The sequence below is a fragment of the Carettochelys insculpta genome, chromosome 29 (assembly GCF_033958435.1).
Source record: "Carettochelys insculpta isolate YL-2023 chromosome 29, ASM3395843v1, whole genome shotgun sequence".
Lineage (NCBI taxonomy): Eukaryota > Metazoa > Chordata > Testudines > Carettochelyidae > Carettochelys > Carettochelys insculpta.
In genome coordinates, this window is record NC_134165.1 from 15,211,644 (window position 1) to 15,225,419 (window position 13,776).

General features: G+C 53.4%; 1 protein-coding gene across 2 annotated transcripts in view; it reads right to left on the bottom strand.

Annotated features, from left to right (window-relative positions):
• Positions 1-12: 12 nt before the first annotated feature.
• The window catches only part of SPATS2 (spermatogenesis associated serine rich 2), a 40,386-nt gene continuing 26,622 nt past the window's right edge, over positions 13-13,776 (bottom strand). For both annotated transcript variants that reach the window (XM_074980300.1, XM_074980301.1), the window contains 11 exons: positions 13,034-13,113; positions 12,676-12,784; positions 11,412-11,461; positions 10,220-10,481; positions 9,713-9,925; positions 8,396-8,531; positions 4,595-4,653; positions 3,577-3,686; positions 2,580-2,682; positions 1,626-1,828; positions 13-1,110 (listed from right to left, as the gene is read on the bottom strand). In XM_074980300.1, the coding sequence (XP_074836401.1) occupies positions 793-1,110; positions 1,626-1,828; positions 2,580-2,682; positions 3,577-3,686; positions 4,595-4,653; positions 8,396-8,531; positions 9,713-9,925; positions 10,220-10,481; positions 11,412-11,461; positions 12,676-12,784; positions 13,034-13,113 (1,643 nt within the window). In that variant the 3' untranslated portion in view covers positions 13-792. The remainder of the gene's footprint in view (positions 1,111-1,625; positions 1,829-2,579; positions 2,683-3,576; positions 3,687-4,594; positions 4,654-8,395; positions 8,532-9,712; positions 9,926-10,219; positions 10,482-11,411; positions 11,462-12,675; positions 12,785-13,033; positions 13,114-13,776) is intronic.

Below are 13,776 nucleotides of genomic sequence, written 5' to 3' on the forward strand. Positions count from 1 at the left end.
AGACAACGTGAGTTCAACGTGGACGTCGTCGGCATTTGCTTTATTTGTACAGCTCTAGAGAGAGAGGGGAGCGATTCTGACGGACGATCCCTAGGGGCACTGCTCATTTAAACGGGTGTAGATTTAGTTCAGGGAGTAGATGGGGCTGGGAGGGGGATGAATAAAACAGACCCCAAACAAACATGGAATGGATACAGGAACTGGTATGCCTGGCTCTGCTGATGGGCCCAGAGAGCCAGCGCTTGGGACTCGAGACCAGCTGCATGTCCCGTGGGGCTGCTTGGATTCATGTTAGCTGCCAGGAAAAGGAGGCACTTGCCAGTCTGAGCGGCTCCCCTCGTTAAAGCCCCGGATTTCATGTCACAGCAACCCTCCTCACTGCCAGCATGAGCAGCGTGCGGTGGCGGTGAGAGCTGGTGGGGAGGGGAAGGAGGCCCTGCACCTCTGGGTGTTGGCTGTTGGCTCGCCCAGGACGGCCACGCGGAGGTTATCGTTGGCTTGGATTCCGCCAGTCCTGCAGGGAAGGGAGCTCGGGAGGTTCTTGCAGCGCCCGGGGAAGCAGCAGCAGCAGATCTGGTGGCGGCGGAGGCGGCGGCAGCAGCAGCATGGTCCCAGGAAAGCCTGGACCCATCCCATGGCAGGACACCTCCGTGAGCAGCCTCCGAAGAGAGGAGAGGGAAGGAACCGTGCAGGACGGGGCGGAGCAAGTGTTGAGGTCCCTTTGTTATGCGCTCTACCCAGGAGTTCCTGCAGTCCCCCCCTCAAGCCCAGGGAAAGGATTCAGGTCTCTGCTCAGGAACTGACCTCTTCCGGCTGCCTTGCCCTGGGCTTGCGCTGGGGGAGCCCTGCGGGTTGTGTGCGCGGAGCACCTGCGTGCGCCTGTGCTGAGAGGACGGGCTGGCTTGCTGGGCAGGGCCCCGCGGGCTGAGTCTGGCCAGGGTTGTTTGCCATCCCTGCAGCTTGGCACTGGGCATTGTGAGCCCTGGAACTGGCCTGAGGCCCGTTTCTGCTCCGGTTCGTGCTGTCGGGTCTCCCGGGATTGGCGGGGCCGGGGTGGCGCTGGCCTGGGGGCCGGTAGCCCTGACCTTGTCTCCTGCTACCCTGGAAGGCCTGAAACAGAATGAAGGGCTGGCAAGTGACTGGAGAGGGGAGACCAGCAGTCAGCCCCCGCCAAGAGCAAGCGACATGCAGCAGAGATGGTGATGAGGTCCGGGATGGTCCCAAAGCAGGTTCCTGTCTCCTCTCCAGCCGCCGCCCTCCATGTCCAGCGTGAGGCCCCTGAGGCCTGTGGCACTTCCAGGGATGGCCTCAGAACCAGGTGGGTGTTGGAGGGTCACTGGGGCTCCTTGCCAGGATGGGCTACAGCATGCGGCTGTGCTATCTTCCTGCCAGCAGTGGCCACTGCTGCTCTGAGGAGTGAGCCAAGTCAGGCCCTGCTCTGGCGCCCTGGACTCGCCTTGTGACCAGGGCACAAGGGGCACTGCCCAGGCTGCACCAGGCCAGACAACCAGCCTCAGACAAGGCACTTGGCAGGAGGGTCCCACTAGCTGCCAAGAACTCAGCCCCCAAACTGGGCACAACCTCCGGCCTTACTTAAATGCTTCCCATGCGAGGCCACCACCTACCTCTCGGTGAGGCTGGCACGGACGGCTGCCAGCACTGGCTCCGGCTGCAGGTGCTTCTGCAGCGGACGGGGGCTTCCTGCTGGCTGGGGGGAGGCTGGGAGCAGAGGCACACTCCGGGGCGGAGGGAGCGCTCGGGCTCAAGGGCCCAGAGGGGACGGAGCTGCAGCGTGATCTGGTTGAATAACTGTTCTTTGGATGGGAAACTGAAAGGGACAACATGAGTACCGCATGGGCGATGCTCTCCTCCTAGGCCACAAGGAATTGCATGCCCTCCCCACACCCACGTGCCCAGAGCTCAGCCCCGGCTGCGGTATTGTGAGCTTGCAGCATGGATGGAAGAGCAGATGGTCCCAGGAGGTGGTGCTCTTCCTAGCTGACTGACCTACAACTGGCACTGAAGCTCAGCTGGCCAGGGCAGCACACTGGCTCCAGAACACCATGGGGAAGGGCCCAAGTGACACGGGCAGGCTGGGGAAAGCAGACAGACAGGTACGTCTCACCTCCGTTCTTAGACGTGTCCAACTTCCCCAGCCGCCTGGCAGAGGAGACACTGGGCTCCTGCGTGCCATTCGGCGCCTGGGAGAATTTACTGCTCTCTGCAGAGGGGCTGTGGAGTGCGTGTGCACCCGTCAATGCTGCTCGCGTAGCTGTGTGTATAACCTGAGTACAAGGGACCCCAGCAAAGATGTTCCCTTGCCCTAAATGAAACAAGCACTGAACAGCTGGCAGCCCAGTCCCCGCCCAGCCTCCAGGCTCGCCGACATCAGCAGACTGGCTGTTCTGAACAGTGAGCAAGATTCTCCCAGAGCAGTGGGCCTCTCCCAGTCCCAGAGCACTCACCACTGGCCCTGTGCTCAAACCCAGGAGCTCCTCTGAACCGTCTTCTCTGCACCGGGGCCTGTCCCTGGCCACCCCTCCCCATGCACCACCTCGCCTGCAGCCCAGCCAGCTCACCTTGCCCAAAGGAGCTGATGCTTTTCACCACCACGTCCAGGTCACAGGTGAATCGGGCCACTCTGCCCAGGTCTTCGTCATATTTGCGTTCGCTGACAAAGTGCTTAACAGGAAGGAAACGCTTTCAGGTTAACATGATTGTTAGGTGACCGCCTGGTGACAGACAGGCACTAACAGGTGACGTGAGAGAAGCTTGTCCCTCACCCGGAAACAGTGGCTCTGGTACAGCACAGCTCTGACAGCCGTGCCAAGCAAGGCAACAGTTACCACTGCGAGTCGCACCAGAACAGCATGTCTCCCATGCAAACACACAAGCACCTGAGCCTTCACCAGCAGCTACACTTCATGGTGGCAATGCAGGGGGAGCCGGAGCTGTCGCTCCCCTTCCTGTGGAGACCAGGGTGCTTCACAGCCTGTCTGGGGGCTAACAGCAGCGGCAGCAGTCCAGGTGGGGGATGACCAAGCTGGTCTAGGACAGAGTGCTGCTGGGAGAAGAGAGTGGGCCCCGCAATCTGACTGCCAAACCAGATTTTACTGCAGCCAAGTCAGTAACATGTGGCTGACCTCTGGTGGTAAAAGTGAGCGTGTGTCTGAATGCAAGGGGACTCAGTGGATATGGTGGAAGAGACAGCAGCTGCCAGCCTCAGCAGGAGAATGCCAGCCATGCCCACACAACCCAGGCTTGTGAGGCACCAAACCCTGTTCCACCAGTTCAGGACGGCCAGGTGCTGCACTAAGCGATGGGGTGATGAGGACTGAAAGACACTGTTTGCTTGCTCAGCTCAGTGTTTTGCCAACCAAAGGCCGTAAGAAAGTCACTGGCCAAAGTGTTCCGCAGCTTCCACGCTGCTGCGGCCCATGGGCATGTGCACTGCTGGGGCGAGCGGCACAGAGATGCTGCACTGAAGACGCGGCAGTGGGATTTTATGTACACACCAGGCTGGAGCAGAGAACGCGAGCCAGGGCCCCACTGGGCTGGGAGTAGGAAAAGGCTCACCTTTATGTCAGCTCTCAGCTCTATCAACTGCTCCTCAGACATGCGCACGGCAACGTCAGTCAGCTTCTTTAGGGCCCCCGCTCTCTTCTGCCGGCTGGCCAGGATGTCCACTGAAAGGCACAGAAATGGAGAGCCAAGCGTGGGCACAAGTAGCATTGAAGGAAGGAGTCAGTCTGTTGAAACTTACACGACGAATTCTGTGACACAGCGGCTCGGTGGCACGCAGGTGACTTAACCACGCACCCAGGGGAGAGGTAAGCACAGGGGGGTGCTGGCTCAAGCACCAACACAGTCTTGTTTTGTAACTTACAAGCTAACAGCAGCGCAGAGGTGAAAGGGGGCAGGTCCGACCTACTGGTGAGACCCATATGGGGCTGATGTTAAAGTACTGCCATGGCAGCACTTTACTGATGTCACCCCCATCCCCCACCCTGACTCCGCTCCTTGGCAGCACTGGTGAACCACCCAGCTGGGCTGGGAGGGAACAGCAAAAATGGGCAGCTGCTGGAAGGGCCCACGGCTCCTGGCCATTTCTTCAGCTTCATCTCACCCCGAAATTATTACCATGGAAAAGCTCTTGCAGCCCCTTCACCATTCACTGATTTTCCTGGTGGTTTCTCCCAACTTGGAACACAAAATAGGCTAGTGGATTTCACTCCCTTCTTGCAATGCCCCTTCTGCAAGGGTCAGATTCCAGCCACAACAAAGGGATGTTTGTTTAACAGAAACTTTCCCTTGGAATTAGAATGTTTTGCAGCAGTGAAGCCCAACAAACTTAAATGTAGCTTGTGACCAACTTTGACTTGCATCCTGTTAACAGCTGCATGTTAGTGAGAAACTTTTAAGTGTGTGTGTGTGGGGCGGGGGGTGTGCGTGCGTTTACTTGGGAAGGAAGGAAGCTGGAAGATGCCCTACACATCCTGCTCTTGGGGAGCAGTGTTTGTCCAGCTCTGCTGCTAGAGCGGAGCAGCCCCAGCGTTGACGGGGCAGTATTTTTTAAAAATAAAACCCATCTTACTTGCTTCTGCTTTCACCTTGTCCATTTCGGCCAGCAGCGCCACTTCTCGGTCCATGAGGCTAAGGAGGAAAGGTGAGGGGGTAAGTGCTAACTTCACAGTCTTTGTACGTACACAACCCAGAATCTAAACACTTTCCCAACGGTCTGGGGGGTGAGCCTGCCCCCGGAGCAGGCTGGGAGCAGCGAAGGAACCCTCCCTTTCCATGGCCAGGCACAGAAGCAGGAAACTTCAGGCAAAAGTTGGCCGAGAGTCAGCACACAAGAGGCCAGCAGATGGCAGCAGAAAACCACAGGGTCCCTGCATCTCCTGCGCAGCCCAGCCTGTGGCAGGCACTGGCCACCCAGCCGCCTGGTTTGGGCGTTCCAGAGCCCAGTGCGAATCTTAACACTGCAAACCCCAGTTCCACAGAACTCACTGTGCTAGTGGCCAGGGCAGCCCACAAGGCACCGGTGCAATCGCCCTGTGACAGACAGGAGAGAATGGGGAAGCTGCTGCACAAAACCGCGCTCTCCAGGCCTGCCTCAGCAACCCTGGTGTCCAGACAAGGCGACCAGGGCAGAGGTTAAGTGAGTCGCCCATCACAGACTAAGTCTGTGGCAGAATCCTGAAGTCTCGATGGCCAAGGCCAGGCCCTCACCACTAGGCAACACGCCCCCCAGAAGCAGTTGGTCTGTAGGGCTACAGCTGCAGCATGACAGACTGGGGACACCACCTCTAGTGTCCCATCGCTTGCTCTCATTCTGTGCAGACAGTGTCGGTCACAAGCCTCGTTACTGTGGAGGTTGTGTGTTTCTGCTCTCCAGACAGGGTGCACACGCGCAGGCAGAGCCGGCTTGGCTTACAAAACGTGCTGAAAGCCAATCTGCTCAGTTCTGGTGCTAGCTGCACGCCTGCTCCCACACCCATAGGACCTGATTGATTCTGAGCCAAGCCTGCCAGCCCAAGGGAGATACGCTCAGGTCCCCTCTGTGCCAGTCTCCGAGCTCTCCCCCAGCCTCTGTCCAGGGCTACTGGCTGCAGAAGGCTCTTAGCCACCAGTGCCCCGGAGCTGGCGGTGCTTGGCAGGTCCTCCACAGGACAGTGAAGGCAACCCATTGCACACGAGAGGCACAAGCAGAGGGGAAACTCCTGGAGCCAGTGCCCAATCCACAGCCAGAGCCAAGGTCCTACGTGTGGCGGTGGCTGACTAGAGCCACGCACCCCACAGAGCTCCACACCTCAGGTGCAACGCACGGGGGTTGGGGCTTCCTCCGCCACAGCGTGCGGTGAACCATTCTGCTCATTGTCTCCGCCCCAGTCAACAGTGCCAACTGGAACTCCGACCCAGAGACAGGAAGAGCAGAGGTGGCTCTACCCTCAGCACAGCCCCAAGCCGTGCCCTGGACTGACCAGACACCAGCAATGCCCACGTCACTGCTGGGGGACGGCCACCCCTGCCTCAGCAGAGCCCCGGCTGGAAAATGCTCTACTGAAGAGTGGGAGCTTCCAACATCAAAGAGAACTGGGGAGTGCAGAAGGTGCCTCAGGCTATTTCCATGCAGACCCCAACCTGACAGACTGGGGCACAGCTACTGCTCCAGGAAGTCCAGTTACAAGCACGGGTCAGCATAAGAGCAGAGGCTGGGACAAGTACATAAGAGTGCCTGGAACTGTCCATCGAATGGCGGTCGTCTCCTGGGGCCCACGTGCACAGCCTCTGCAGTCCAGGGTCCCAACTCCGCCTCTCATTCAATGCCCAGCTCTCAAGGAACAGGCGGCTCTGGTGCAAGCACTCCAGCAGAAAGGCAGCTGGGAGATGGCTCAGCGAACACCGTTAGCGCCAAGATCTCGTTTTGAGCCAACAGGGGTTCAGCGCATCAGTGGAGCACGAGGGGTGGAAGCGACACCCGAAGGCACAAGCCTTCTTCCCAGCCGAGTGGCGAGTGCGTCATTTCAGGAAAGGGCAGCTCATCTTTTCTCTCCAGTTAAATTGACCTGGTTGCAGAGTCACCGCTCATCAATCTTCTAAACACAGCCTCCCGGCAGGGAGCCAGGTCCTCTGGCATTTACTGAAGGAGGTTCCCACTGGCTGCATTCCAGACACGCACTCAACGTCCCTGCTCACGGATCTGCGTTTCCGGGTTCGTGCTGGTTCTGTCTCTCAGCAATCAGAGCTTATCAGAGCTATGCTGCTCAACTGGACTTGAATCTTTACCCTTTCTGAAAACGACAGCCGCATTTTAGAGACTATAATCCAAAGGGCAAGGAATTACTGATCCAGACCCAGACACTTGAGCCAAAAGACTGAAAGCTTTCCATTCTAATGAGAGATTTTGTCCAGTGGGCAGAGCACGAAGCTGCTGACAGAAAGAGGTCCTAGTAACATTAGTAATATTAGTTCAACTCCTGCCAGACAAAAATCTTGTGAATGAAATAGGTCAAACAATAAATACTATTAATTCCCATCCACAAAACATTGTGCTAAGAGTGTAAATATCTCAGTTTACAGGACAAAGTCTCTTTAATATTTTGGGAAAAGTAAATTCTCAAGAGACCAGAAGTCAAAGTTAAGGTTACACGCAGACACCCCAAACAATTAGAAAGTATGGCAAGGAAGGAAAGGTAAACCAAACACCCTTAACTCTGCCCCACAGCTGGGCACCGACTGAGGATGCCTCACAGAGCTGCTTCAAGTCACAACAATCTTTAGCTGACATACTGATTCCAAAAGCTGTGACGCTCGATGACGCATCCCTGCAATCATTAACACACATTTCATCTTACTCCTGGGAGCGGCTCCACTTAAATCAACGGAGCATCCCACAGTAGCAAAGTTAAGCATTGGTATGTTTACAAGACATGCTGCTCGCATACCATCACAGCATCTTACCCGCATTACAAAGGTCTTCACATCACAACAACAAGCCCCGTATTCCTTACTTAAGGCCATCTCAGTTATCCGACAGGTTTTAACAGCTCTGCCAGCCCACCACAGAAATCTACTCTCATCCGCTAACACGACAGCTAGGTTTAACTCCTCGTCAAACAACATTACTCAGGCCAGTGAGTTTTAAACATTTCTTCACCAAAACTAGTCCCAAATATTGCCCTCAGGTGGGAGAATTCCTCAGAAATGTATGACAGGCTCACTACAGATAGCTGTGTGCAACAGGTGTTATCAGCTTAGGAACGCATGGCCACAAGTCCATTACTAACAGGTCTGTGACACTTACAAGGCACAGCAGTCACAGTGTGGAAGGCTGACTTGGGGGCGGGTCAGCGTTACTTACCTTCTGACGCATTCATTCCCTCCTCCGCTACCATGTTACCCTGAACATGGCATTACCACCACCAAGCCCCAACACTTGCACCTTTAAAGAAAACTACAGCCACATTCTCCTGCAGTAACTGGAGGATGAAGATGATAAATACCTGTTTTGCCCATGAATTTCCTGGGATTATCGGGGTCTTAAGAGGGCATGGGTGCTGACCTCGACCTCTGGGTAGTACTGACTGAGAGCTGAGGCTGCCAGATCCATCAGCAGAGTCATAACTTAAAACAGAACCCCTGCGCCTGGCTGCGATCCAGCAGGCTACATGAAGGCTATAGTCTGGGAAGACAGGCGTGCTATGACACGGCAGACTGATGCAGATGTTAGCACCTTCCATTCTTGTTTATTCCTTACAAACTTTGATGTGCTGTGTTCAGGGCAAAGAGAAACCATAAATGAACAAACTGGGAGCTAAAACGTTGGGTTTCCTATTTACTCTGTTTGTTGATCCCAACTGTTAATGACTGGGTGTCTTCCTACTCTGCTTACCAACTCTGCAGTTCAGCAAAGGCTTGCTTCATCTTCTTAATGGAGGCATCCATCTCCTCTTTAACCACCACGCGATACCGAGCCAGTGAGACAGTGCAACGCTGCAGGTCCTTCACAGATTTTTCAATATTGGACCCTATCGACAGAAAAAAATAAAATAGAAAACCCCACCCAGCCAAGAACGTCACCTTATAAAAATCTTCCAGATTGCAATAAATTGGAAAGGAGTCTTTCAGTTCATTTTAAAACCACAGACTGCTTGGCTTTAAATTCCCTTCTCCCTTTCCTGTTACAAAAACACTGGATTTAGCCTGCACAGCTGTGGAGTTTTCCACATGTGGAAGTTTCTCTGGGTTCACAAAATCCCCTCCTTACAGCTGAGGAGACAGACAAGTCGGTGGACTTTCACATGCAGGAGAAAGCTAGTGCATCTTCTGCTTTCTGCTCCTTCGCCACAGATTGGGGCCTGTGAGGGAAGCCCACCTCCAGGAGCAACAAGCAGAAGCACTGGAAAAATTGCCTGGGTGTGAATAAAGTTTTCTGGGGGAGAGAAATCTTTCAGAAGCAAAACCAGATCCATGCAGAGAGCTACCGCCTTGGAAAGCAAAAGGGAAAATTGTTACAAAGGTTAGGCCCTACACTTCAGCTCTCCAGCAGAGCTGATCATTCTGCCCACGTGTGCCTCAGCAGCTCCCCAGCTGCTGTCACCCTCAATGAGTTAAATTAGCAACAGCTCATTCTGGCCCTCATTACAGCAAGAAGGTGAACAACCAGCACTAGGGGCCAGATGTCCTCATCATGCTCAAACAGAGGATAATGACAGTGTTTAAAATTGAGGTCTCAGGTCCTTCCTGCTGACAAGGAGAGAGACCAGAGGTGGAGAAAGCAGAGGAAAAAGAGGTGGTTGTTTCTTGTAACTGGGCCTCCTGGAAGCTGTGGCCCCAAGACAAGCTGGCTGCAGAGGGGAAGAGTGTGCAGGCTCCATGACGGGGCACACAGAGAAACAGGCCAAGCACACGCAGCCTAACTTCTTGCCTCTTTACTGCACCTATCGCAGACGTGGGCTGGCTGCTTCCAGCACCACAGCTGAACTGCTCTCAGGACTCTGGCTGTGCACAGCGAGAAGAGGAGCTCACTACAGGTTACTGGCCAGATCATAGCAAGGATGCTAGTTTGCCTTACAGTCAAAAGTCAGTGTGCCTCTCCCAGCCACCAGCTATTAACCAGTCTGGGACGCACAGCCAGAGCGGCAGCCCAGGAGCACTGCAAGGCAAGCCGCTCTGGGACTCCAGCGCGCGTAACCCCTCGAGCCCTTACCTAACTTCTTGTTTGAAGAGGAAACAGGAACATCTTCCAGCATGGCTGGAGACAAGGAAGCAGATGTCTGGTGGCTTGCCGTGGACCTAGACAGAGACTTGCTGGCATTCCTCTGCTCTGGCTGCAGCCTGACAGATGGAGGGTTCTGGGAAGAGTGCGTTACGGGTGACTTTGGCTCAAAGTCCACTATTCCACTGTCTAGCTCAGACATTGCTGTAGAAAAGCAAGTGAGTTCAGGGAAACAAACAAACAAACAAAAAAAGCTGAAACAGGGAGCACAGAAAGTACCCCAGGCTCAACAGCCCCTTTCCCACCAAAACTTGAACCACCCAGGCAAGCAGCCTGCTTCATGTCAGCTGCCAGAGGGGAAAGCAACCAGAGTATTCACACTGCCAACCCCCAACTATTCAGAACTGGCGGAAACGTAGGCAGCAGTGCCAGAAGGAAGAAAGCAGCTGGTCGAAAACTTACTGAGCTCTTCCATTCCCACAACTCCTCAGGACTAACCTGTTCCATCAGGCACGTCAGGCGTGGCAGAGTCACCATCCTCCGATTCCCTGGCATCTATTGAAAGCGTATCCAAGCCTTCACTGAGCGAGTCCACAGACTCTGTATCATTGGCCGAGCCATTGACATGGTAACCATTAATCCCGCCCTTCTCTGAGGAAGCTGCGGACTGTTCCCCTTCGGTGGATGCCAGTTTCCGGGGATCTGGGAGGCCAGGGCTTGCTTCAGCTGGAGGTTTGGGTTTGGTTTTCTTCTTTTTGTTCTAAGAATTAAACACCCAGCCCCACAGAAAACAGGCTGAGCTTAACTCCCGAAGGGACAATTCATCTTGTGCTGTGCTTACTGCCCTAGACTTCCAGGCTCTTTCAGCCAGCCAGTCTGGGACGCTGGCCTTTTCGCACATGCCCTCTCTTCCCCAGCTCCGATACTGTCTGCCTGCCAGAGCTCTAGTATTTTGTTGGTTATTTAGTGAGAGCAGCTTGGTCTGATCACAGCTTAAATTCTTAGGCTGCAGTGTACTGCCCTGCAGCGGCGTTAATCACTATAATAAGGGAAAACGACCTAAGTGAACTGTTCATGTGAGACTCTGAACAGACTAGGAGCAAAATGTGTACTGCAAAGGCAAAGGGCGTCAAAGCAGAGACTTCGGGAAGTAATGGCTGCTCAGCTCCAAAGGGCTGTGAGTGGGCTGACCACATGCAAAGTGAATGACAACTTCTCCAGTGGAGGAGGAGTGAGCGCCTTGCCCGTGTGCTGGGGGACGCCCAGCACGTACCAATGTTTTCATCATCCTGGCAAAGGGCAGGGGAGGAGAATCCATGGCCTTGGTAGTAAGTATTCCTGGTGATTCTGCAAGGCTGTGCCAGCAACATTACACCATGTAACTGAGCTAAGGGCTTTATGGGTTTTGGTGGGTGGGGTAGGGGTCTCTCAAACCTTTTGAAGTAATCAACGAGAGCATTCTGCCTCACCTGGGACTTACACTAGCCCGAGCAGTGACTACCTAGGGCGAGGCAATTCTGCCCAGAGCAATACATATATACACACTGCCCTGGGTTCTTTCCTTGCTCCTCATGATTTAGCAGAGAATTATAAAGGCCGCTGGATCGCCAACACACCCTGGTGCTTTTAAAGACATACCAGGGTAATACCAACCCGAGCCAACTAAGTGAAAATGCATTTTAAAGGTTACCTTCTTCTTGCCTGTTATTGTCCATTCTTTCAATACTTCGCTGGCATTGCCTGAAAAGAAACTTCTGATAAGCACTGGAAAGTGCCTCCCACTGCCCTTCCCCCATGCCACACAAGAAACCAGGAGTCTCCATGACTAGAGTTGAGCGGGGAAGGTTTCCTCCAACTCGTGCCATACAGAAGTTAAGTTTCGGTTCTCACAGCTCATGAAATGAAAGGGTCAGTTTCAGTTTTGCTTTGGAACCATCCCACTCAACAGAATGGCTCCTCCCATACAACCTTCTGTGCTGGCTGCTTCCAGCGGCCCCTTACTGGCACAGCCATGCTCAGACCTTGACCATGTTGGAGCTTGGACCAAACAGGGTTTAGTTCAAGTCAAAGGGTTTATATGGCTCCCCTTCGAACCACGACAGTTATATAAAGTTTTTCTAGGCATTTGTAAGAGCTCCACAACTCAGAGGCACTGTGAGCCAGAGGCAACACACCGCGTTCTGAGTACAGGAAACAGCCAAGAGGTGCACAAAGACAGTTTCACTGGTGAACAGCTTCTGTCCTACAAGCTAGGAACCAGCATTCGCTGGATGCTGAGTGCTCGGTTGGCTACCCAGGAGAGTCAGGGGCCACCCAGCTTATTAGCAGAGCACCCACAGCGAGCAGTGTGTATTTCTACTGGGAGTACACATCATACATGCATTTGTGCACAGACCAAAGTTTATTCTGCATGTGGATTTTAAAAAACACAAAAAAACAAACAAAAAAAAAAAACGCAGAGGGAACATTGGTAGGAACTTTAGCAGCTGCAATGTGCCACCCGAGCCAGGAGCTGCCATTCACGTTCCAAAAGGCAGTAGAGAGCCACCTCAAGGCTGCTGCAGACACTCCTTTTCTTGTGCATGCCAGCAAGAAACATATCTGTTCACTACCTACTGCAGAAGATACCACACATCTTCTGGTACAAAGTAATGATCTCGTCTTCTTTTAAGCCTCATGGGGCAGAGTGTGAATGAAATGTTGGGACGGATGAGAGGACCATCTCTGGACTGGCTTTCAGAAAAGCCAATGTGGAATGAGTCCACACTTGGCTGGATTGCAGAGAAGATCTGGGTATCCTGTCAGACAGGGTACACCCTGTACAAAACAGCCAGTGGCTCTTTCCTGAAAGCTGTGCAGTGCCTGCTGAAGGGACAGTATTTCTCAACAAAATCCACAAGGAACATTGTAGCTAAAAGCCCGGTTACTCAGATCACGGAACTAGAGTTCGTTACCTTCCATGAAGGCCTGCACTGTTCTGTCCACACAGTTATCAAAGTGCTGTAGCACTAGGATGATTTCATTGTTGCTCCTGTTGGGGACCACAGCACGCACTGCGCTGATCTGGAAGAAAACAATAAGTCAGGCCTTTGCCGCTTCCTTGCTGCATGTCAAGACTGTGGTTATGGCTCAGCTGGCATTGGAGGGTATTGTACTGTATGGAACATGCACTCACTGGATATGGTTTCAGAAGGCCAGGACAAAGCACTGTGGAGAGTGAAACTCTCAACCTGTCAGTTCACGTTGTCCCCCCACGTCCCAATTAACACCAAAGAGATATCCACTCGCTAGCAGTTCCATTGCAACACTAACCTTCTCCTTCATGTTTTCAAAGGTTCCTCCTTGGGCCATCACAGTGTTGGACTGCACATCAAAAATAAACCCTGCTGGATCTGGAAAGACAGCAAAACACTGTGCTGTGAACAGGGACCACCAGGAAGAGACGTTCAGAACAACCTCAGGCACCTGGCTCTAGCTCAGAGGCTTGCCATGCAGTAGACAGCACGAGACAATTTTCTGAAACTTTCACTGATTGCTTAGCAGTGAACTAAAAGGCTCCCAGCGTGTTGGGAACAACAGGGAAACAGATAGAAAGGAGGACAGAAGCTGTCCTCAAGCCACTGTGCACATTTGTAGTACAGCCACACATAGAATACTGTGTCCAGTCCTGGACGTCTCATCTCAAAAAGGATATAGCGGAGCTGCAAAAGGTTCAGAGGAAGGCAACAGAGATGATCAAGGGTAGGGAGTGGCCTCTGTAGGAGGAGAGGCTTAGGGCTGGTCAGACAACGAGAGAGACCACAAAGGTGGGATATCACAGAGGTCTGCAGAATCCTGAATAGTGTGGAAAAGGGGACTAGGGAAGGGTTATTTACCCTTTTCCACTACACAAAAACCCAGAATCACCCAACAAAATTAATAGGCAGCAAGACTTATGCAAACCCTCTTCATAAAACACACACTAACAAGTGAAGTGTGTATCCAGGGAATGCTGTAAGGCCAAAAACATACCTGGGTTCCAAAGAGAACTGGGTAAGTTCATGGTGAACACATCA